At 39.9% G+C, this 25,715-nt stretch overlaps 2 protein-coding genes across 3 annotated transcripts in view; both read left to right on the forward strand.

Moving 5' to 3' along the window:
• repo (reversed polarity) overlaps positions 1–5,451 on the forward strand; it is a 21,691-nt gene extending 16,240 nt beyond the window's left edge. For both annotated transcript variants that reach the window (XM_067127566.1, XM_067127565.1), the window contains 2 exons: positions 771–964; positions 1,659–5,451. In XM_067127566.1, coding sequence (XP_066983667.1) covers positions 771–964; positions 1,659–2,098 — 634 coding nt within the window. In that variant the 3' untranslated portion in view covers positions 2,099–5,451. The remainder of the gene's footprint in view (positions 1–770; positions 965–1,658) is intronic.
• Positions 5,452–20,961: 15,510 nt separating this feature from the next.
• LOC136852635 (uncharacterized) overlaps positions 20,962–25,715 on the forward strand; it is a 76,008-nt gene continuing 71,254 nt past the window's right edge. The window contains exon 1 of the mRNA XM_067127567.1: positions 20,962–21,067. The gene's annotated coding sequence lies outside the window, so the exon portion shown is untranslated. The remainder of the gene's footprint in view (positions 21,068–25,715) is intronic.

The raw sequence follows: 25,715 nt of genomic DNA on the forward strand, positions 1-25,715 counted from the left end.
TTGCTAGATTAGATGTGTCATTATTTCTCTGCAAGGATCTGATGCATTGGATTTGGCCTTCAAGCAGAAGTTACTCTGCTTTCTGCCTTCAAACTTATGCACGTGTTTTTACTGAATGATCAAATCTTCTTGTTTATATTTGGTGAAGGTCCTTTCATCCAAAGTTGTATATTTTGCTAATGAAAATATAGTCGTTTGCGCTTTGAATTAATGCCGGACATCAAGGCAGAGCAAGTCCATTATTTTGAAGAGAATTTCTACACATGAAAAGCAATGATCGTATTTTCAAACCCAAAAATTCTGATTGATTTACTGACCCACAGAACAGGAAATACAAAATCCTACACAGGACGGAACGTACTCTTTCCTTTACTACACACAAGACAGCATTCGCAGCCTAAATTTAGGAAGTGACGGCATGTATTATAGTTATGACAAGAAACTTCTAATACATCAGTAATTCCAGAAACATAAAACAGATATTGAGATTGATCAGAATATAGTTGTAATGATTTCAGTTCGTTATTTTGTGAATTCGCTGGATCTATATTTAAATGTTTAGGCTGTTTTCAGACCTGTCGTATCCTAGCCTTTTCCAGACATGGATTAGAAACCATATCACAGCATATCTGTGAAGCTGTGTCCGTATTCACGTGGCACTGTATATTTGCGATAAAAGAAATTAAAACCTTGAAGTAAGTTGTTCTGTTTCATAATTTTATTATCTTGTTTGCGGTTTGAAGTATTCCAATCTCCTTTCTTCCGCACAGGACAACATTCACGGCCTACCAGCTGGAGGAACTGGAGAGGGCCTTCGAGCGCGCCCCTTACCCGGACGTCTTCGCCAGGGAGGAGCTGGCAGTCAAACTGAACCTGTCTGAGTCACGGGTACAAGTCTGGTTCCAGAACCGCCGCGCAAAATGGAGGAAAAGAGAACCACCCAGAAAGAATTACATACCTCCAGGTAGATATACACTATATATAACTTCTTACGATCCTTCCTTTTCAGACTATGAGCTCTGGAGCCTCTTTTGTCAGTCTCTGGTTTTCTTTTTTTCATCGTTTATTACTCACTGTTTGGGTGTGTGTGGGGGGGGTGTGTTGGGGTGGGTAGTCAGTTTGCAGAATTACAAGTCAAAACATTAATCAGTATAAATGAGAGAGCACATGATATGGTTTGAAAAGGTAAGAGAGATAACAAAAGGATCGGTAGGGAAGAACAGTGTGAAGGTTGTGTGGCTGAAGTGTCTGTTGGGAAATAATTTCACGAGTAGTTTGAGAGTTACTATAATAAAACTGTCCGACATGCCATTTGTCATTTAAAGAGGTCCTGAGCTGTAACGCATGTGCAGTAATCAGTCATTAATCATGTCAACAAGAAGGTATGAAAACTGTAATCGAGTAGTTTGATAACTGGTTGCGTAACGAAGAATTTGTTGGGTAGTGTGACTTGTTCCGATTAATGCTTGTAACTTGCAACTGGAACAATATATGACATGATAACAATAGTCTGTGTTATATATTAATTATAAGTTAGACTGAGGTGGAACGGATGCTTTAAATGTAAGGAATTCTTGAGGAAGAACTACTAGTTTGTAACTATGGATGTACTGAAACTTATGATAAAGCACCTTTTTTAACTGTTGTTCATCTTCCAGGAGGAATGGGTGGTGCTCTAGGTGGAACTTTCAATTCCCTCAATTCCCTCAACACACTCACCTCCTTCAACACCGGCGATGCTTGGAGTTACTCCTCATATGATCCAGCTCATCTCAATCTCCTGGGACCAACCTCATACACATTCTCAGCCAATCACAACCCCGGATATAGCTACCCAATGCTTTCTCAACCAATGATCAATGATTCCCTTTTTCCAAACCCCATTGGTCAAATGAGGACTGGGGAGTTCCAGTCACCGACCGGAATGCGGGATTTCGGGAATGGACACCTGAAGACTTACGAATATCTACAGGAAGTCAAGACGGAGGATTTTCTCCACGAGAAAAGGGACGCCAACATGAACAGCGTCCGTCATCAACTACCCACAAAGGAAAACAAGGATTCTTCCTACACCACGCTGCCTTCTTTTTTAAGTTAAACCAGGAGCTTCGAGCTATGAAGAGGGCACGCCTCCAAGAGGAAGCCCAGGCCTACGAAGCTCAAATATCTCAGGCCTATACTCCCATCGTAGCTCCACCTTCCCAGTCAATCAACCAGCCTCCTTCAGCTATGCCATCTGTTGCTCCTCCAACTCCTATTGTGAGCCAGTCTCCTGGTAATTCAGTAGCTCCACCCACTCCCATGGGGAATCAGTCTACATCTGTCTCCGCATCAGGTTCTAATCGTCAGCTGCTGTGCTGTGAAGATTCCAGCTATGATGTTGGGAGCTCTCAAGCCTATGACCAACCAGTGCCTTTACATAAGTATGATTCACCTCCGATCCTCAAAATATCTCACTCACACCATCCACCTCCACCCTTGGAAAAGTATGATCCATCACCCCAACCTTCATATAAGTATGAGGGCCATCACTCACAGCAACATGACTATGATTCAGCAGCAACCTCTTCTGGTCCTGCTCATGATTATGACCCTTTACCTCCACAGGTTCCTGTGGCCAGTGACGAGGAACCACTGGTGTATCCTAATGTGGGTGTCGAAAGCCACACTGGACCTCCATCCATGCCTGACCCTCACATGCCCCCTGGATATTTCTCTCACTATCCATTAGAATCACAAGAAAACTTAGATTCACAGGATCCCCTGGATTACAGTGTCTTAGAAGCTCTCTTTGAAGGTGGGTCTTACTCTGGCCAAGGAGAGTCAGGAAATCCAGAAGCTTATCAAGAGTATCAACAATACTGACAGTATGTATTCTGGAAGACTCAATACTGACAGAAATTTGCATGAAGGCAGATAAGTGAAGGTACTCTTGCTCAAAGAGAGTACTGTCTGATTATTTTTGGCTATGTTTCATAAAAGCTCTCTGAAGATTTCTTAGCCCTGAGATCTCCTTGAGATTACCAGGTTAGAATGGAGTACAACATGCCCAGTACACATAATTCAGTGAGCTTCCTCTTTGTGCCAAATACCAGACGAACCTTAGAGTTCTGATGTGCTAACTCTTTTCTAAAATTTTCTCTATACTGGCTACAAGAATGTTAGTGATTATGTAGGGAGTTATGGCAAATGTTTATGTACTTGTATATAGAATGCTGTTGCTGAGCAAAGTTTGTGATACTTTGTGTTAATTTTTAAGTATCTAATTTAGTAGGTGGCTACATTTTGGGAGGCACCAAAATTTCATGTTTGTTTTCAAGATACCTTATATCTGAGGAAATACTCAAAGGTTTTTTATTACTTCTATGATTAGCATGATATTTATGAAATTGTAAGCAAGTCGTTACATTAGATGACTAAATGTACAAAGACAATTTTGTGTTGTGTCCGTTGTTAGGTTATTAATGATTTCATCCACATTGATTTCTGTGTGCCACCATTGTAAATAGCTCTCAAGTGTCCGGCATAAGCAGTTCCTTATGTAGAATGTAAGAGTTATGATTGTTTCTATTGTATTTTAACAAGCTTTCAAACATTACAGCAGACAAGAACTTACTAATTCATGATTACACTATAGATTGGCTTAGTAGGTCGTAAAGTCATGCTCAGAAGTTGCTCGCGTATCCTCCAGCCTGGCATAGTGTTGTCTTTTGGAGTGTCAAACTCTGTATCCCAAAGATGAAGAAGAAACCAGTGCAGTGAAGTGGAGGTTTGGGCCCAACTTTTGTGTGTGACTTTACCAAGCTGCTGTCCCCTTTCCCCCTCGCTTGCATTTATCATATTAGAATGCCTGTTGCAATTTAGTAATGTGCTGAATGAGTATTGTATGACATTGTGCAGAGTGCTGACCTGCAGACAGAAAAAAAAGAAAATCACACGTTGCCTTGTGAAACGTGACCTGCACCAGGTTGCCAAGCAGGCAAAGAAGGCAAGCGTTCTAGGTTGCCCATTTACTATCCTATGTCACACATTTTATTGGGTCAAGATTTCGTTAGTCTTTCGTTGTTAAGTTCACATGCTATAACAGATTATCATGGTAGGAGAGATCAGTCAGAAATGCAAGAGGAAAGGTGCCTTAGGCAAAGAACTCCTTCATGTCAAAAGAAGTCACAGTGCCATTCATAGGACTGAATATAATGGCTCCAATTGATCAACCATCTCAGCCTCCAGCCTGGGGAATAATGGGATAATAAAAATGATTAGAGACCCCCGGAATAGTCTGGATCAGGCCAGTCAGCCCATAGGGGACCCAATCCTCTTATTGCATACATCTCTCTCACGTACAATCATCCAGACATGATTCCATGTTAATAAGGTAACAATCGTCTTGTCTAAATATGCTGTGAGTTGCTGCAAATTCTGATGTCTTCAAGCAAGCATCTCTCACTGCAGCACTTTGGACATTGCTCTAAGAAACTTAACAGCTTCCTTACAGCATGGAACCCATAGGCCAAAGCACCGTTCATGAGGTCCTGCCTTATCTCTTATCGCTAAGAGGTCATTCTTCTGCACGGAGCACACAAAGAAAGAAGAAGCAAAAGACATGCAGTACATAATATGCTCGCAGTGCAATTGCAAGCTTTTATGCCATACCTATTCCTGCGTTCCAGCTCCATATCCTATATACAAGCTTAAATCTACTCCAGTTTCCCCCCTAATCTTAAGAGAACTTCATTGCTTTTCTCATTTCCTTAAGCAAGGGGAGTTTAAACTTCATCGTCCTCCAGTGTCCAAGAAAATTATTGAAAGATTTTATATTAATTGGAGAAGTTTTATCTCTGTTCAATGCTAGTTTGATTATTTAGTTTTTGTTGTGTGGAATACTTCGTCTTATTACTGAAAAGTGGAAGGTTTCATGATTCAAACATAATCTAACTTTGCCTTGTCAGACTTCATAATATCTTTTACTTGAACTCTGCAGATGTAATGAACAATAAATACGGCATTGGTTCATTACGTTCTCTTTAAGCTAAATTAGTATTTTTCCAGAGGAAAATTTCAGTGTACAGATGCCCTTTTGTACAATTTAAATTCCCTTGCTTCTCTAATCCTTTTGTCTCACTTTTAGCTTTCCTTACATTCCATCTTATAGGCCGAGACTTGCCCCAAGCTTAACTAGTTAAATCCCGATGCCTAAATCGATTTCAGAAGCCCCTTCGACGAAGCACTAACGGTGAAGGCGGAAGGGCCTTCGTCTCCAATCTTTCCTTCGGCGAACAGACCGAGAGTAATCCGACATATCATTACCAATAACAAAGTTCATCTTCTGGGATGATCCCTAAGACAACGAAGTTTTATAGAAGATTAAAAGATTATATTATATTATTTTGTATTGAAATTCGCAGAGCAGAAATATTATAAAATATAAGGAAATAAAACAGTCTCTTGGCATACTCGTTTTATTTATCCTTCGGTTTGAGAATCTAAAAATTACCCGAGGTTTCTATGAACACAGAGTCGCTGAGAATTCAGGATATGCCACCTCTATAGATTCACAACGTTCAGTTTGGTACCATGTCAAAGTACTCAGTTGCCTTTAAGTAAGTGCAAGGGTTCTTAAAATTTACAATTTCCCAGTAAATATTCATATCAGCATATTTACAAAGTATATAACTGTCTCCTAATAGTGAAGACTTCAGCTGGTTAACCTGTGACATCCCAAAACTGGGTTCTTCATTTAAAGCATTCTTACCCACCTTTACTTTGGGTTCCTGCCATCAGCAGAAATGAAGCTGTCTGGTTCTTAGTTCTCTCCTGTAATCTTGGAGAAGAAGAAAAGATCCCATTTAGCTTTCTACTCACCGCCCTTACTGATCAAATCTAGTAATCATTATTCTTCACGAAAACAAAAAGGTCTTAGTTCACAGCTTGAAACTAACGCAGTTGAATTCTGGTACTGAATTTGATTCTGAAACTTTTGTCATGATCTCATAACAGATAAGTGAAACTGGTCAAGAACCAGATTGATTTAAAATCTGCCAACCAAAATGAAAGGCGAAGACCTTTTGGCATCAGCTGAATCCCTGCAATTCTGGAAATATGAAGACCTTAGAGTAATTAACCTTGTACTGATGATTAGTAAGATTTTGTCACATGAGGAGCCTCTCACATAGCGAACAATTTAATATTCTTAGATATCACTTATATTTATAAATAAACCACATATTATCTGTTTGTCTTCTGCCAGACACTCTTTGAGGCTGTCGCGATTCCCAGCCTGAGCCACAGTTGGAAGGGGAAATACAGAGAAAATGGTGAGGGTGAACGACTGGACTTGAACACCCTAATCTATTGTTGGAATGGAATGGAATATAGAATTTAGGCCAAAGGCCAAGAGCTGGGACCTATGAGGTCATTCAGCGCTGAAAGGGAAACTGGCGGTAAAAAGGTTTGAAAGGTAAATCAGGAGGAAAACCTCGCACAATTGTTCGGAGAGGGTGGATAGCAAGATGGAAGAAAGAGAATATGAATGGAAACACAGCAAAAGAAATGAAAGGGGTTGCAGCTAGGGGGCCGAAGGGACGCTGCAAAGAACGTTAAGTAATGCCTCCAGTGTACCGCATGAGGTGCATTAATGGTACTACCCTCCTACTGGGCTAAACTATTCTTGTGTGTCATTGATTAAGGACTATAGTCCAGTAGAATTAGGGCTGAACCTAGAAAAAATTGAGATAGATTGACAATATACTTTTTCTAAATCAGAATTTTATGAGCTTTTCGATGGTGCATCTTGTCACTCTGTATCTGTTGGGAAAAAAAAGTTATGAAGCAAAATATAAAGTATGGCGGCAAAATTTTCTGTTGCCAAAATTACGTGTTAATGAATTTCAAATTATCATAACTTGGGAACTTTTGACGGTAGAACAATAATTTACCAACCAAAATGTAGCTCATGATGAGCTCTTTTATTTGTTGTAGGAGATATATAAATAGGTTAAATATCAGGTCACTAAAGGTCATAAAATCTTGACTAATACAAATTTCGAGAGGAGACAATTACATGCTCTCTGTGGGGTGGAAATAGGTTAAACAAGTCAAATATGGTCTAAATCTGGTTTAGATTATATATTTGCATTGTTTTAACCCATCCATATTCAAATATTAGTCATTGTTAAATGAAAGAAAACAATTACATTTTTACCCAAAATTTACGTGTAACTAAAATTAAAATCATCATAAGTTGGGACCTATGGAAGATGCAACGTTAAGACCCCCTAATATGTAGCTTTTTGATGGGCTCTTTTGTTTCATATAAGAAAAAACATTATTGAACATGATAGCAAGGTCAACAAGGTTTGAAAGGTCACTTTGACCCCCACAAATTTCTAAAAAAGTTTGATATATTCACAGTATTGTTGTTCTTTATTACAATTTCATGTGCTTTTCATTGGTGTATCTTGTGAAATTCTATCTGTTTGTCAAAACAACTTTATGGTATTCATTAAAATTTAAGCTAATTGCAAGCAACCCAAAAATAAATGTAGAACAGTTATAATAAAGCAAAAATGTAGTTTCAACCGATAAATTTTATTATATTCAAATTGTTTTAAAATACTCGGTATTTCATTGATGGTTTATAAATAATCAAACCACAAAAGAGCATTAGAGTTACATTGTATAAACATTCTAAAAAAGTTGTAGGAGTAAATCTAAAAAAATGGAAATGTGAGTAATTCACCATATTCTAACTTTTGATTGTACCAGAAAAATGAAGCTCTACTGTAGAGATTCAATTTCACATATCTCAGAGTCTTCAGGTTCTGGTACACTGGAGCACGTGACTCCATGACAATCTTTACATGATGGTGGACATTTCAAACCAGCTTTTCTACAGGAACATCTGTTTCCACATTGTCCTTTACAACCACAGAGAATAATTTTCAATAACTCTGCCGGACCAGCAGCAATATCAGTCATGATGGGTCTAAACTTACCATTACACATTTGCCAGCCCCAACTAAGTGGTTCAATATCAGTATCACAAAGTGCCTTTCAAACCTGAATTTATAGATAGACCCTCAGTCCATGATAGAATGCTGCTTTTGGAGAAGGAGGACGCAAAACAGGGTCAATTTTAGATCTATCAACAGCCACCATTGCATCATACTTTTGTCTCCTTATTTGCTGCAAGGTACATGTTGGAGAGTACAAGAGCTCAAAAACTCGTACAGCTGCACTACCAATATCTTGGCAATCCATATCTTCTAAGTAGAACTGGTCTGCAATATGCTGCAACTTGCATGAATTTTTCAATTTGCACAGAACTGATGTTTTTCCGAATTTGTATACGATGGAATTAGTGTCACACCCAGTAAAGGTGTGAGCAAATAAAATGTATTTTATGTGTGCTTTATTACAAGCTTCAGTGATGTCATTGATCCAATAAGAGATACGCTACTGTGTGTCCTTAAGAGTTCTCATGGTCTTCAAGAAAATGTCTTGACTGTCATTATGAAAGTATACATGATGAAGGAGAAAGGAGAAAACAGAGGATATCAATATCATCAGCCAGAATTGTAACTGGCCTATCAACAGCATTTAGAGCTGTCTTGATGATGGTAGTGTCTGCATCGCCTGGACAATAAACAACTTGGAAACCATTTTCCTCTAATTTCTTACCTAGACAGTCTATAAAACTTTTCTTGTTAACATAGCTACTTGAGAATTCTGTTTGATCACACGGGCAAAGATTATCGTCATGGATCTGCACAACTTCGGATACTTTGGCTGACCTTGATTTGTGAGTTGTATCTTTAGTTGAGGATGCATATCCATCAAATACCACAACACTGATTCTTATGTTTTGACATTTGACAATATACTTCTGAAAAATTCTGCTGAACATCGCATTTCTCTTCCAATGACAACACCAAAGTAAAGCTCCTCCATCAGCCACAACTGTACCACCAGAACCTTCTCTTGGTGTAACTGGTTGTAAAAGATGATTTTTTAGTGTAGCTTTATTCTTAGCAGCTCTCATAACACCTGCAAACAAAGATGTGGAATATGGTGTTAGCTCATAATGAAAGTAACTTTCTATCTCTGTTTCTGGTTCTCTCTCTACAGCAACCAATAAACGCAAAAACAGAGTCAATGGATCTGTGGATATATCTTCTTTGTCAACTGATATTGAAGAATAAAGGCTTTGCAAGTTTGAGATTTTTTTTTTTTAATGTGCAGTCAGTAAATGATTTGCCATCTTAGCTTTGCTGAATTGAAGTACCAGTTTCTTCAGCACGATCACAGCTTACATTATTGCTTTCGTCAATAAGTCCTGAATCGAGGCATACCAGTTTTTCATCACTATTGAAAGGGTTGTGACTCCGAAACCATGTGAGAATTTTGAAAAAGTCATCACTGTCACGCTGAATGCGCCCTGGAAGCATTTCTTTGTGTTTTTCAAGAGAATTGTTTACTGAAGTTAACTCTTCTATGGCTTCACTTACTTCTGCACAACGATGCATAGTTTTTGTCCACACATTTAATACATTTTCTGTCATACCTTTAGCAATGACTCCTCTTCCTTTTAAAGATCTCATCAAAATTTGCTCTATAGACAAATCAGTCCAAATACCTGACCAGGTCTTTTCTGAATGCCTCACAGTGTGATTTCCTGCAGTAAATTGTTCAAAAATCTCAGGGTGGTCTCTCTAAATTCGAAATGGATTGAATGTAGAGGCGGAAGGTTCTGGCATAGTTGTTATGCCCTGTTGCAGCAAACAGGTTGATCATTTGTTTAGTTAATGACACATGTGACGACCAGTTATTTTTTCTCTCTGCTTCTATGTACTGCTGTATTATTTCAACATACATCAGGTAATTGAACCACAAAGCACATGTGCGTGACTTTGATGTTAGTTCTGCTTTCTTCTGCACTAACCACTGAATTACCTTCAATGACACAGCATCATTTTGTCTCAAAAGGGGATTGGGTGACTCAAAGATGATGATCAATTGTGCTTGCTCATCAGGACTCATATCATGCCAAAATTCTCCAAAAAATAATGTCCAAACAGCTGCTGCTGACAGCATATGACCACGAAGAGCTCGAGCATAAGCCTTTCCTGAGATCATGTGGCTAACAGCTAATGGTGCATAAACAGTTTCTAATGCCGTTCTGAGATCACTTCCCTCCATTAGATAGCCAACAGAGCCCAAGAAGCTCATCAACTGATGGAAGCCACCAAGGCGCACAAATATGTTCATCTTTGTAGATAAACCAATCTCATAAGCCTTTACATACAAAGTTTGATCAAATGTTATTGCTGGTGTTGGAATATTTAATTTGCTACTTTGTTTACTGATAAATGACAAAAGTGAATACAATGCTGTCATATCAGTAGTAGGTAAGTTGATGATAGGCAGCACGGTAACAACAGATTTAGATAAAGGCTGGTTGGTAGAAACATCACTCATGTAGCCTGACCAACTTGGACACTGTTTGTTAAATATTCGAGCACATATCCATACTATATTGACAAAATTGTAATTAAACTTCTCTGGCTTGATTGGTGTTAGGATATTTTGCTTAAGTGCAAGTTTATCAGGTGGATGGTATGGTTTAATTGGTATTCCTTGGTTGAACTGTATTTCAGACCAATTCTCCTTTTTATCCCTTGGAACTGCTGTTCTTCCAAATTTTCTGTGTGAAAACTGTCCATTAGCTATTGCAATTGATCCAAGTCCATGATGTGTGTTCTTTCCATCAAGTGTAGCAAGATTATGATCCGTATTGTCTCCAGCAGACTGCAAGAAGGCTGTTTCATGTGGACATGTAACCTCCTCAGTGCGATCATGCTTCACGACGTTCTGCTTGAACCTCACTACCTTTAAAAGAAAATGTTACTCATTAGAATAATTGCTTCCCTTCAATCATGGTCCATCTTATCACATCACAATTATCATATAGATTACCATGTACAGTCACTCAAAAATGTTTTGCAACATGTTCCAGAAGTTTTCGTTCACCTAACAGTAATTTGTTCTTTTGATATTTACCAGGAAATGTAATTTTCGTATTCGACTTTGGTTATTAATCATACGGTTAACAATATAAAAAAGAATGGTGAGTGAAAAATTCATATTACGAAAAATGACGAAACATTTTGAAAAATTTCACTTCAGATGATTGGGCAAAAGAGTCAAAGAAGAAACTATATTTCGAATCCAGATAAAAGCTTATTGACTAATAAAGCAATATTGAATAACCATCAATGAAATTATATATAAATAAAGAAAGAAAGAATTCAACCATTATTGTTGTCAAAAACAAAAAAGAAAAAAATCTCGTAACGTCGTATGTTATCGTGTGACTCCACATTCGGGCGGGAAAATTAAACTAAACTGTCTCGTCACTTGCACCGATAAGATGGGCAACAGACTGCCGCACCACAATCATTACCTTGCATAAGACTGATGTCTCTATTGTAGATATTGCTCGGCAGCTTAGCGTAAATAAAACAACCATGTATAGAGGAATAAAACAACACAGAGAACGAGGAAATATGATAAATTCATTATAAAAAGTGGAGGACGACCCCTTTGTTGCACTACTGTTAAGGATCATCATCGGATGATCACTGAAGGAGCTCTGCGGCTCCGCCTAACTCTCCTGACAAGCTGGTGTTGCCATAAAGAGAGAACATTACACTTTCCCTTCAAGTTGCTGCTCAAACCATCCGTAACAGGCTACATGAGACCAAAATATTATTTCATCATGCTCCTGCCAAGAAACACTTCATATCAGCGAAACATAAAGAATAGAGGCTAGGGTTTGCGTTATAATATAATCCAGTGGCCGACGATTTCTGTAAGAATCATCTTTTGCGAAGAGGAGGAGACATTCTCCACTGATGAGCATGGTAGTCTTCTTCACTGATGGCGTTTAGCATTAACTAAATTAATGTTGAACTTCTTGCTAATTTTAATTCCTTAGAAACTTAGATAATAAGAAATACAAAAATAGGCGTTATATATTCGGTTAACTTCATAGGAGGCATCAAAATGATAGGCCTAAGTAGCAATGAAAGAAATGAGAAATTACACGATAACTGCATTATATATATATATATATATATATATATATATATATATATATATATATATATATATATATATATATATATACATACAGTATATGTGTGTGTGTGTGTGTGCGCGCCCGCGCGATTATATTCTATGTATCACAAATATAGACGTGAAATCTGTTAGTCTAGTTCAGTATATTTTATATTAAGTTTCACTAGTTCACAATATACATAGGATTAGTCATTCAAAAATTTTATTAATAATAATGTGCAAGCAAATCTTTACAAAAGTCGTATTTGTTGATGTTAATAAGACTAATAGTTCAGCTTATAACAGTCGTAGGCCTATGTCTACAAAGTTCACACATATGAAGGAGATAAAACAACGATAGTGATGGCAGTTGGAGATGAAAATATTAAAATATAAGAACAGCGATGACCTCTGAAGTATTATAGTAACATCCTTTTATTAAGTAAAGTATGACAACCGTAAGCAGTATCAGAAAAAGCCCTGCTTAAGGGAAACTGCAGGTAATTTCTCGGACCCACCACTATAGTGTTCAGTTGTTTCACGCGCTTACAACTGAGTTGCCAAATAGCGCCAGATGTCGCTATTATAAGCTGTTGTCCGAAAACTTTTGAAGTATGTTGCAAAACTTTTTTGAGTGATTGTACACATATTTATGAAATTATTGCAAGCCATAAGATTTTAAACAAGTTCTCTGTTCATCCATTAAGTATAGGGAAAAAATCAAGAAATCAATAAAGAACATGATATCATTGCAACCCACCTCGTCGCAGCTTACAGCAAAACCAAGTCTCGATAGAAGGATGTTGAGCCACTTTGATGCTAATCGGTTGTCTGCTGCAACTGCTAACCCAAACTGTAATGGCATTATGGATTTTGGTTGTGCACCAGCAACTATTGTTTGAGATCTTGAGGCTTGCAAACATTTTTAATAGAACTGGTACATGGCAGTTGGTAGTATCTTGAATGTCATCTGCGGTAGGATAGTACTCTGTTCCATGTTCATAGTTTTGTATCTCATTTTTGATCAGTTTGCCTGCTGCTATAATTACACGTTTAACCTCATCATTTGGCTCTGATTTGCGTTCATTGTACCAGGTTTCTGTTAAAATAGCACCAATGTTATTAAGCAGTATAATGTCACTCAGTCCACTTCTACTAACAAATTCCACACTCTCCATATTTCTCTTTAAATTTAATTTTAGTAATTTTTTTGCAGTAAACCTCTTCACTTTGTTTTTCCCAGAGTTCTTGAAATTCTTTAACAGTATATAATTCCATATCATCCTCCAAAATCTGACATGTCTTTTCAAAAGCATCAACTTTTCTATTAGATTTAGGTCTTCCTTTCGATGAATACTTAGGTAGAGGATTTTCAAAACTTGACCTGCACGACTTATGCTGCAACAGGATCACCAACACTCAAAAGCCTTCTTTCTATACTTTTGCAAAATTATCCTCTCTAGCCTTACATAACTCAAGGGTCTTAATGAAAAATTTTGTATCATTTGTGGATACTTCCTCAAAGCCTCGTCTATATCGATGTTTTCGATCAAAAATACAGGCTTTTCCACAGTAGAAACACTGACCTTTAAATTCAAATTTTTCAACTTCTGATCTTGAAATATTCTTAGAAGAACCTGGCTCATTTTCCACTGTGGCTTTACATTTTGCCCGTGATTTGTTTTTTAGGAGAGTTCGACCAGACAAGTGTATGTAAATTGGCACATGATGCTGTTTATGCTCATTTAACTTTGTGGCTAAGGTATCCAATTTTAGTTTTGTGGCATGTTCAGTTATGGTATTTAAGGGGTGTTTTCTGCCATCACCACCCTGAAATCTGGAAGCCACATGATTCAAAGGATCACCATCTCTGGAGCCATCTCCACAATAAACACACACTTTCTCTTCATCAGGCACTGCTTCCATCATACTTTACTCATGTTTAATCATTCTTAGGTCCCTGGAATAAGAAAATAAAGTAGCATATGTTGTTGTGAAATTTAAACAGTATTAACAAGAACTTTTAATGCAAATGTAATATCAAAAAGTTTTACATTTGCAGTAGTCAAATATTTGCGACCTTTAGTTACCTTGAAATTAACCTCAATGATATTATATCTAATATCAAATGAAAGTGCTCATCACAAGCTACAATTTAGTGGGTGAATTGTTGTTCTAACTCCAATACTTCCCAAGTCATGATAATTTGAAGTTCATTAACACGTAATTTTGGCGACAGAAAATTTTGCCGACGTACTTTATATTTTGCTTCATAACTTGTTTTGCCCAACAGATACAAAGTGACAAGATGCACCATCGAAAAACTCATAAAATTCTGATTTAGAAAAAGTATACTGTAAATTTATCTAAATTTTTTATAGGTTAGCCATTTTTTTGCCCAAATTCTACTGGACTACTAGGCTACTAAGGGTGTGTAAACATTGCGGCAAAAACCAGTCATAAACACATGTCGGAAACTTAACGCACATACAAACAGGTCGAACACAAGCCAACGACTTACTGATAATCATAACCAGTGCTTTACACGATTATCCAGTATTAGCCAAAGATTCGTTCTCTACTTGCGGTTATTGACTTGTTTTAAACCTGTTTGTTAAATGTAAATGATAAGTTCGACTGTGTTTATGACATGTTTTACTGTACAGAGGACGCACCCTGTGGTCTGAGGCCAGTGAAGGTGGGGGTCATCGCATACTTTTATTTGTTTCTATGTGAACAATAATAATTAGCTTTATGTGTGGTCCTGTCACACTTACCTTGCATGAATACGCAACACTCGCCTTCAAGTCCATGATTTAAACTATAAAATAGTCGACTTAGAGCCTGGTCATGTGTCTTCAGCATATTATTAAGGACAAAAATCAGGAAAGTCCTGGAGATGCCTGACTCTTTCAAGCAACATAACTGGAAATGTTAAATCGACGTCGAAAGATTTTCAGTTAACATTATAAGAGTAAAATAAATCTGTGCAGTTTATTCACTCGGGTTGGTTGTGCATATCCCTTCGGCTTTACGGTTTTACACAGGCAACTTTTTTCAGTGGCCAGTGTTGTTTCTGCAAATTGTATTGTTTCTAAACAGAAAATGGTAACAATTGTTCCAAATCTAATCATCACCACGTTTTATCAAGCTCACCCTCATTGCTTTCTGATTTTTACTTAACATCTTTTCCCTTTGGTCCTGTGAGAAATTCCTCTCACAACAATTTTTTTCTGAAGTTTTTGTGTATTCACTTGTTTCCACGTGATCTATTTCTTACTATAGGGTTATCAGTATTGTCCGTCTCATAAGAAATTATTGATTTCATTTTTATCAGGTAATAGACAGACAACAACTATGTTACTGTATGTTGTGTCTGTATTCATGTGAAATCCAAATATATTCGCATGCTTATGTATTTTGTAGAAACATCTACGTCTGTATTGCATGTCATAATAAGGGTGAAAGAACCACATCTAATGCGAGAATGACACACTTACATTGTTTTGTCTGATTTTTGCTATGATTCTACTGCAGGATGTACAGCATCTGTGGTGAGGTGATAGACGAAGTCTTTTGACATAAGCATCAATAGAAGTTTTAGTAATGAAGTCTAAGTACTGTTTCAGTTATAATAATTCATTTATCCTTATATATATGAAATTGCTCTTGGTAAATGTGTTACACATATCACGTATGGTAAGAGTGGAAGGTGTTATTAGATCTTGTCTGTACCTCTCGCCAGGGAAGCCATGAATCGAGGTCAAGAGATCAGCAGGGGAACGCAGTTGTTCGACCCTCTGTGCACCCCTCTGTGGGCTTGTATGCGTATGTGCGTGCACTGTATGGGTGTGACATCGCCCAAAATTTTATTGTCACACACCACCAATTAAATCACTACAATTAATAAAGCGAGGATTACCTAGGCAGCGGCCGAGCTTGTCTGGTGCTCCTGCAGACGAAACAAACCGGCTCGACCTTTTCACTGAAACTGGTTGTGTTGTGCCTAGAAAAAACAGTTAATAGAAAAATATGATTGTTAGTGGAAATACATTGTGGCGTCCAGGATAAGAACGGTGTGTTATTGCAGTTGCTGACCTGATAAAGGAAAGAAAAAAGGATCAGATAGGTAGCGACTGAAATCTATGGCAACATAGAAAGTGCGTTTTCTTAAGCAGTGTCTGAAGAGTGCTCTGTGTAAAGTGCCTGACTTGCGCGATGTTCAGAATGAATACGAAGAAGAGGAAGGGAAAGGAGAAAACACATAGTGCAGAAATCAAACCAAGCAGAGGAAAGATCAAACTATCATACGAACAATACCTTACAATTATCGAAGCACCACGTAAAGATGAACCACTAAAGAAAATACCGGAGGAGGATAAGTCAACCCAAATCGGGGTAGAATCGGCAACTTGCAGACATTGCACTGATGAAGTTGATGATGAGGGAACTTGCTGTGAAATATGTGATACTTGGGTCCACTACAAATGTTCAGGTAGGCCTACTGAGGACAAATACACATCCATACTTCGGAGTGATAACACATTGTACATCTGTAACAATTGCAAGAGGCCTGAACAAAGAACGCAAAAATTCATTGAAGATGAACCTGAAGAAATAAAAGCAGGCACAGAGACATTAGCAAAGTTGATTCAGGATTTGGCCCAGAAACTAGTGACGTAATGACCAGCGTAGATGAAAATCCAAAACAAAATTGACAATGTTGATAAAAATGTAAAGACTGACAAACATGGACAAAACTTATGCTGAATCACAAAAAACAAAAAAAAGTGCTTCTGATTAAATCTACAAACGAAAATAGCACAGCAGCAAATGAAAAGAGGTAAATTATGAGTAAAATAACGGTGGCAGTTGAACAGGTTAAAACAACAAGAGATGGACACTTATTTGTAAGATTTCCAGAGAGGAAAAAACTTAGAACAAGTACAGGAGATTCAGGAAATCTTCAATATATCAGTAAATGAGAAGAGTAAACTTAAACCCAAAATAGAAGTAGTATGTGTCCCGAAGGAGGAGGATGACATTGCCAATAACATCGTTAAGAAAAATCCCTGGATATCTAGTCTCATTCTTGAAAATGACCACCTGATAATTGTGAAGGAAATGAAAGCCAAGGATGACAAATATAAGCACAAAATGTCATCAAACGCACGCCACAAATACGAAAGGCTATCTATGACAGAGGTGACAAATTGTGTACACTGTATAGCCATTACAAGGTGTACGACTGTTATATGCCCTATCAGTGCTACAAATGTTAGGAATTTGGTCACAGCGCAACAAATTGTAGAAATGACCAGGGTTGCCCTAGAAGTGGTGAAAATCACAAATCAAATGAATGTACCAGCACCTCCTTAGTGTAAAAATTGTGTAAAGAAAGGCAATAGTGATACTAAACATAAAACTTATGATGGCAACAAGTGCATAGTATATAAAGAAGAAATGTCAAAGGTGAAAAAAACTACGTGGAGCTGAGAAAAGGAAAAGAAAAATGGAAGATCTATGGAAAAGATCGAAAGAATCAAGAAATTGTGAAACTTGGTCACTGTATAAAACAGCTAGAAATCAGTACAGCGACTTGACTGTGAAAACCAGGAAAATATATTGCAATGAAATGTTTAGTGTGGAGAAAAATTCCACAAAAATCCAAGACAATTTAGCTGGAACATTGAGACTCAAGAAAGAAAGATTCTAGCCGAAGTACCTAGTGACCACAAAAACCTAGCCGATAACTTCGTGAACTACTTTAAAGAAAAAAATGAAAAAATCTGTCGTAGTTTGGATAAGGAGGTCCCTCCAGATCTCCCAGTGATTTCCCAAATGAAAAATAGCAAATCCAGTAAGTTTAAAGAACTGAACATGAATGACTTCGAAAAAATGACGAGAAAAGTGAAAACGACCCGTTTTCGATAGACCATTTGAAAGATGCAAAAAACTTTGATCAGTTGCTGGAGCTATATTTCGATATTGTCAAAATGAGTATAGCACAGGCATCCTTCCCAAATAGTGAAAAGCTTGCTTGTATAAAGCCGGCCTATAAAGGACAAGGTGACAAAGAAAGTCTAAGCTTTTATAGACCAATGTCGAACCTATCGTATTTGTCAAAACTTATAGAAACGGTAGTTCACGAACAAACGTGGAAACACTTGAAACACCAACAATATACCTGACGATCAGTCAGTATACAGAAAAAAACCCTCAACAAAGTCTACATTGTGCGCAATTATAAATGGCATGGTAGAAATTACAGCAAATGGAAAATGGGGTATCTGCTTCTTGAAGACCTGAGAACAGTAGGCATCGAAGATGATGTACACAGATGGTATAAAAGCTATCCAGAAAACAGGAAGGTTACAGTGGTTATATCAAATGTGAAATCAGAAAGGAAAGGCCTGACAAAAGGAGTGCCCCAGGGTAGCGTTCTAGGTCCGGTAGGCTACCATTTGGCATTTACACTATTGAACTATCTAGAATTCTAAACAAGCACAAGGTTAAGTATAAACTGTATGCTGATGATACTCTGTTTTATTTTCCTGTCGAAGCGGTAGAAGATGTCATCAGTAAAATTGATGCAATAGGGAAAGATATCAAAAAATGGGTGTTGGCGAAGAAATTGAAACTTAATGAAGACAAAACGGAGTGTATGTTATTTAGATCTGACAATGCACTACGAAAATATGAACTCTTCGGAAGAGTAACTATTGGTTCGTCAACAATAAATATTGTAGTAGTAGTGGGGAACTTAGGAGTATTTATTGATAATAAATCGTCTATGAAGAACCATATATTGCCCATTGCAAAGACCTGTAACTATCACATTAGAAACATTGCATTTTTTCGAAAATACTTAAACGAAGATACTCTGAAAACAGCAATTTGGAATCAAGTACTATCGAGGCTTGACTTCTGCAATGTTATATACTACGGTCTCCCAAACTACCTACTAAGAAAATTGCAAGGAGTACAAAATAGACCAGCCAGATTAATTAAAGGACTAAGTTCCCGCAATAGAATAGCCCCAGCACTAATTGATCTACATTGACTGCCAGTGAAAGCAAGAACAGACTATAAAATACCTCTTACAGGCTTTAAAGCACTAAAATACGGCGAACCAACATACCTGAGACGCTGCTTAAGCTTTTTTAGGCCTGAAATGAATGTTGTAATCATACATTCAAGCGAGGCATATACGCTATTTGAACCTAGAACGAATTGTAAGACGGGCGAGAGAGCATTTGTACACTGCACCCAAACTGTACAACAAAATACCGCCTGAGGTGAGGATCACACAAGAGGAGAGCAAATTTAAAAAAGAAATAAAAACTCTCCTATTCTGCAGGAGCTACGATACTGACGAGAAAACACTAAAAGACAATTATAAAATATAAGAAGCACCTTATTTTGAAAACGTAAGAAGCACCTTATTTTGAAAACGTACATGGGTCCGACAGAGAGGGGATCATTCCTGTGGAGGGCTGTGCATAAAACCAAACAAAGTGAACAAAATGAACAAAGTGAACAAATATGTTGAAATTCTGCACCATTATGTTCGGAATTTATTTTTGATAATGAACCCGAGAATTATGTGAAGGTTTTTTATGTTAATGTAAACTGTGTCAGTCAGTTCTGCGAAGTCCAGGAACGGACAGCTTCTTGGCTCAACTTTTAAGTAGACCTGTTACCTAGCGTCGTGTAGTGATGTGTGTGTGTGGATTTAGAAACGGTGATTGCCCTTATCATTTGAACTTTGTTGTAACTTGGTTCATTTGAGTGCCATTGAGTTATAATTCCCTGAGTAATTAATTTCATTTGTCTCTTATATAATTACTCTTTGATATGTTTAACCTTTAGTTATTAAATTAATTTTAACTGTAAATTCAACAAGTGCGTTTCAGTATCCCTCCATTTTATTTCATTTTCCTTGTGTTTCAGTTTTTATGAATGGTGAATATAATTTGATCTGGTAAACTTGCATTGTGTTCATACTTTAAAAGGTACACAAGTAACTTATACAGTAGAAACGAGGTAACATACAGCGGTCCTCTAAGGTCTGAAAATCAACCCGTGAGTACCCGCAAGATTTTGAGAGAGAGAGAGAGAGAGAGAGAGAGAGAGAGAGAGAGAGAGAGAGAGAGAGAGAGAGAGAGAGAGAGAGAGAGAGAGAGAGAGAGAGACTGCTCAGAAGTGAAAGTACTTAATTGTGCTACTATTGAACTGAGTTGAGAGATATCTCCCCGTAATTTAGAAACCGCAAAGGGAGCGTGGTTTGTTAGTAAGGCTTTTAGTGGTTTTTGACCAAGTAACAACATTAAGCATACAGTCCACTTTGTCCATACAATTCTCATTCAAGACTTGTCTTCGCTGTGTCTAGATATGAGTTCCTATGTACAAAAAAGGCCACTTTCTTTCGTAATTGTGGAAAATACTTACTTTATGATTTAATGTAAGTTTACATGTGAAAATTCCTCGGTGTATTTGTTACTAAAACTGAATACTATGCAGAAAATCAAATATTTTTTATTAATGTTTACATATCGAGTAGCAACAACCCAACGCTCCATTTCGATAAACCATATCCTTGTATGCTAACTTTCTTATTCACCAAGTATTAAAGTATTTAGTAATGTATCTCATAAATATTGTCACGTATGTAGGCAGAAATCAATGATACTTATAAATTTTCATGATGTGATAATTTTAAAATGTACATTTTGTTTAATGAATAAATTTATATATTAGGAAGCTCTATTTACTGTCCTATTGAACATGAAGTATCTTACTTTTAAGAACTATTACCTAAAGCTTCAAAAATAGAATATTCTTAGTTTCAACTTTAAGAACATCAGATAATACTAAGCAGGGACCGAGACGTTTGAAAACTATAGCAAAAATTAAATGTGACACTTCATAAAGGTTATTAATAAGCTAGGTAAGAAACTTACAAGGTTACTTAAAGTGTATGTATGCTGAGATTCACACTAATTATTGGAAGTTTGATTTTAATTAATAAAGAGAGTGTGACAATGAAGAATTGAGCTGCCCTAGGCCAAGCCGTTGCGTGCAATTGCATAGCCTAAGCTAGCTTAGGCATTGCTTTGTTTTCGTCAGTAACATTTTGTGTGAAAAGCTCAGTTGTTCTGACGGTATTTGTAAGTAACAGCTCCGCACGGACTGCAAGGAACGGCTCCGCCAATACGAAAGTCGTTAGGGAGCCATATGTTTAAGAAGGGATTGGCTAAGGAAATCTATTATAAAAGGAACCATACTAGGCTAACCTAACGTACCCTGACCTAACCTAACCTAGTAGGCTGTGTTACTTAGCTGGGGGGCGCTGACCCCCCGGTTGCTGGTGAAGGAAAGCACTTTTTACCAAAAGTTCCCCTATAACACTGCGCATATGTGATAGCTTTCCAGGATGGCCTGCATACAAAAACGCAATTAGTTCTGAGGTTAATTGCAGTTAACCCACGAGAAATAATGGTAAATTCTTGATAAGCAACCAAAATACTGTAGAGAAAGTCTATTTCCTAAGTAATACCCAATGCTGAGCTCTTACTTAGTTCTACTGTATGGACTAATATATTTTGCAGCAAAACTAAAGACTGTTATGCAGCCTGGTTCCCACCAGATGTGGACCAGGATATTTAGGCCAACTGCCTTTTCTTTGCTATGTCTCTTTTATGCCGGTAATCCTACAGTTAGGGGTCCAAATCCACTGTTCCCTTGTGTGTGTGTTTGTTTAAGTTTTCTTTCCTAGGCCTATTTTCAATTTCTTCATACGACAGATTTGCAAACAGAAGTATATTTGCTAAAAAATTACCAATTTATCAGCTTGCAGAAGCAGCAATTGTAAAAAATCAAAGGGAGTAAAGCTCTGGATCTCATACTAATACAGGCAGTCCCCAGTTATCGGCGGGAGTTCCGTTCCAACAGCGTAACGGTAAGCGAAAATCACCGAGGTGCTTTTTCGGTGATTTTTGGTGCTTATCGGCAATGGTGTTTGCTGAAAATCGCCGATTGTTCTGACACGATATACAAACCGTTGGCCCTTTACATTAGGAATTACTTTCAGCGTAGGCTGAAAACGGCTGTTAAACTCTAGACAGTAACTACCGCTAAGTAGGCAGGAATACCCGCCTGTCCGGATGTAAACATTCCAGTTTGCTTTCGGCCGTCATGTGTTGCAGACGTGGTTTCGGATCTCTCCGCCTGACTTGTTAAGCTCGTATTATCATGGTGGGATCTTAATGTATTTTTCTGTATATATTACGTGTTTTTGATAATATTAATATAAACCGACGATTTATGATAACCTTGCATAGCCGTCGTTTCCCTGCGCTGTGTCTTGGGTTTGACGGGTAAGGGTGTATTGAAAGGAGCGTAACCGAGTAGTAATGCTTCTCTTCCAGTAGCCCTTTATTTAGTTTATTTAGATACTGAAGGCATTCCCCTGTATGGTTGGAGATATTAGATTGGGACGCAATATCTTCTCTCCCTTACATTGATTGGGATGTAAGAGTTCGCTTCCCTTCTTGGGCGTACAAGGGCATGACTACTTCCTTCCTACTTGTGCTAAGTGTTGTTTTCGCCGCCTGCGCTGAGAGAGTTGTGGGGCGGTTGGGAGGTTGCGGGCGTCATCTGTAAGTTACGCTTCCACGGCGCCCTTGGTGGCCTCCCCTCCGTCCTTTTCTCTCCCCGTAGGTTCTTCCTTATCTCTCCTTCGGTAGAGATCTCTCTCCTTTGCCCTCTTTGCTCGCTCGTTGGGCGAAGACCGCAAGGGGGGGGCGGCGGAGGGCCGGCAGTCAGGCGACCTCTTCTTGGGTACCTGCTCTCACTGCGTAGGACAGTTCCCCTCGTAGGGAGAGGAGTTTCCCTCTCTAATCATCTTTGCTTTTTCTTTGTTCCAACACAATATACAAACCCTTGGTCCTTTACATTAGGATTACTTTCAGGCGTAGGCTGGAAACAGCCGTTGAACTTCAAACAAGGTGGTTAGGCAGGTAACTACTGTCCAGGAGGCGGGAGTACTGCCTGCCTGGATGTAAACATTCCAATTTGCTTTTGGCCGTCATGGAATGCGGATGTTGTTCTTTGCTCTCTGCCTGACTGCCCTTTTTCAACCTTTTGGTGGGAAAATTCCTTGTTTTTTTCAGTATGAATGTTGATAAACCTTCTAAACCTTCCTATCCCCAGCGTGTGTGTCCTGGGGTAGGAGGCAAGAAATGTAATACCTTTCGGTCTAGTGTCGACACGGACCCACACGCCCTCTGCCCATCTTGCAGGGGACGTGTGTGTTCACGCGACGCTCCTTGTAGCGAGTGTTGTTCCTGGTCTCCCGAGCAATGGAAGAGGTTTGAAGGGAGGAGACGCTACCGTCAGAAGCCGGCCAAGGAATCGTCTTAGGGTAACACGCCCCTGACAACTCCAGTGGTGGCTAATGTGTCAGGTTCGTTTCTCCCTCCCTGCGAACTTCCCCTGCTTACTCCCTCTCCCTCGGGTGGGGACTCCCCATCCCCTTCCTCATTCGTTTCATCAGGTGTGGAAGGGCTGGGGGGAGCGGTTGATCAGGACATCCTCTCAGGGGTCTCTTCTCGAGCTGGTAGTGAAATTTTTCCCCCAAAATGAGCAGAGACTTCCCAGTTAAACTCGACTATTTCCTCAGGTTTCGGGGTGGATAGCCAGGTATCAGATCTATCCTCGGCCTGGCTACACCTGGGTCTACCTGGTGTTCCATCACTGGAGGGCCTTGTATCTCATCTGTCTGGCGCTCCAGTGACAACACACTCGGCACCACTATCATCACCACGTCTGTCACCATGTCTGGTTTCTCCAAGCTACCTGTGTCGGTGGCGTCACACCTGGACACCCAGGTTTCGGCTGCCCCTGCCACTCTCCATTCCGTACCGCTGCCTCCTGGGTTGCTGGCCCCACTCCTAATATGGTAACATCAACGGTGCCGCATTTGACTGTTCCTGCCCCTGTTGCTGACCCTGACCCAATTATGTCTATGGTCCTGGCTCCTTGCTTCCCTGTCTCTCAGCACGGCTTAATGACTAACTTGCTCCCCATGCCTTCAACCCTGGCCTGGCTGCTTGCGCCCCACCTGTGCCTTCATTCCTGGCTCCTCCTCATGTTCCTGGCTGCTGTGCGGATGTTCCTGCCCCGGTAACTGCTGGCCTGAGCAACGCCTACGCTGCCCGGGTTGCCCCTGCTGCTGTGGCCCCCCAGGCTGCTCCTGTTTCTTCGGCTGCTCCCGCATGGTATGGGGACTTGGCTACAGTCCTGTGGAAGATGGCAGAGAAGAAGTCAAAGAAGAGATCGAGAAAGGTGTCGTCGTCTTCGTCTTCGTCATCATCATCGTCTTCGTCTGCTACCTCTTCTTCCTCTTCTCCTTCTGAGGCTTCCCAGCCAAAGAAGAAGAAGCCTGTCTCTCCCCCCCCCCCCCCCACCAAGAAGTCTTGCACCGAGACCTCTAAGGGACTGCCTCCTTCTACAGGGAAGGCAGTTGGATCTCTCGCCAGCTCTTCCCGATCCACGGATCAGGGAACCGCTGCTCTGGCCCCCTGGTCAGTCGCATGAGGAGCCAAGGGCGTGCAGACCACGGTCCGCACTCCCCCTGCTGTACCTAAGAAACCTGCTTCTAAGGCCAGTGGGTCCACGTCAGACACTCGTGCGCTAGTCGCTCCTAATACCCGGGTTTCCAAGGCTGATACGGGAGAAACTTCTCGCCGTACAGATCTGGGCGTGGGGCAAGAGAAAGAGTCCGGACATGCAGGTTCAACGACTCTTCCTGCTGGTACCTCTGTGAGTGCCAAGCCAGGTTCCCGGGAAAGTGCTTCGGTTCCTCGGGCCCGAATGCCTGGAGAAGCAGAGAAGAGGTCCCCTGCTCAGTCTTCCCGAGAGGCTATGACCTCAAAAAAGACTGGGGCGCATCTAGAGGACAGCGCAAGCTCGCGCCAGCCAGCCGCGCACTCGATTCCGCCCAGTCCCCGGCCCCATCCGCACGGCCAGCCTGGCTCGGGGGAGGCGAGCACGTGGCTCGGCTCACACGAGCCACTCCGCTCTCCTCAGGAGACTGCTTTTCCTAGGCAAAAGCACTCTCCTCGACCCGGGCTGCCGTCACTGCCACGGGTTGGTGACCACTCCCGCCCCACTGCCCCTGTTAGTTCTGCCAGCAGGGCCAGTGGGAGGGCCCGATCCTCCTCGCCTGTCCCCTCTACCTCCTGGACTCCTTCCAAGGGGCACGAGTCGGACAGGAAGAACTCTGGCGAGTTTTCTCCCCAGAGTTCTACCTCAGGGGTGTATGTACTTGGCTCGGTCCTCGGCTCGACCAGGTCTTACGCTCGCATGGTGCAGGAAGGATCACAGGTGTCTGCTGAGGTTCTCCCTCCTGCAGGGAGAGTAGATCGGGAGGACTGCACTCTGGAAGGACTTGAGGGTCCTCTTTCCCAGGATGTGGACACCCCGAGATACAGAGGACGTTTGCTGAGGTTATTGCGCTGATTCGTCAGCACAATGACCTCGGGGAAGGGACCACGGCCTCAACTGTGGATTGTCCGTCGTGCCTCGAATCCTAC

This window comes from Macrobrachium rosenbergii, chromosome 25 (genome assembly GCF_040412425.1).
Source record: "Macrobrachium rosenbergii isolate ZJJX-2024 chromosome 25, ASM4041242v1, whole genome shotgun sequence".
Lineage (NCBI taxonomy): Eukaryota > Metazoa > Arthropoda > Malacostraca > Decapoda > Palaemonidae > Macrobrachium > Macrobrachium rosenbergii.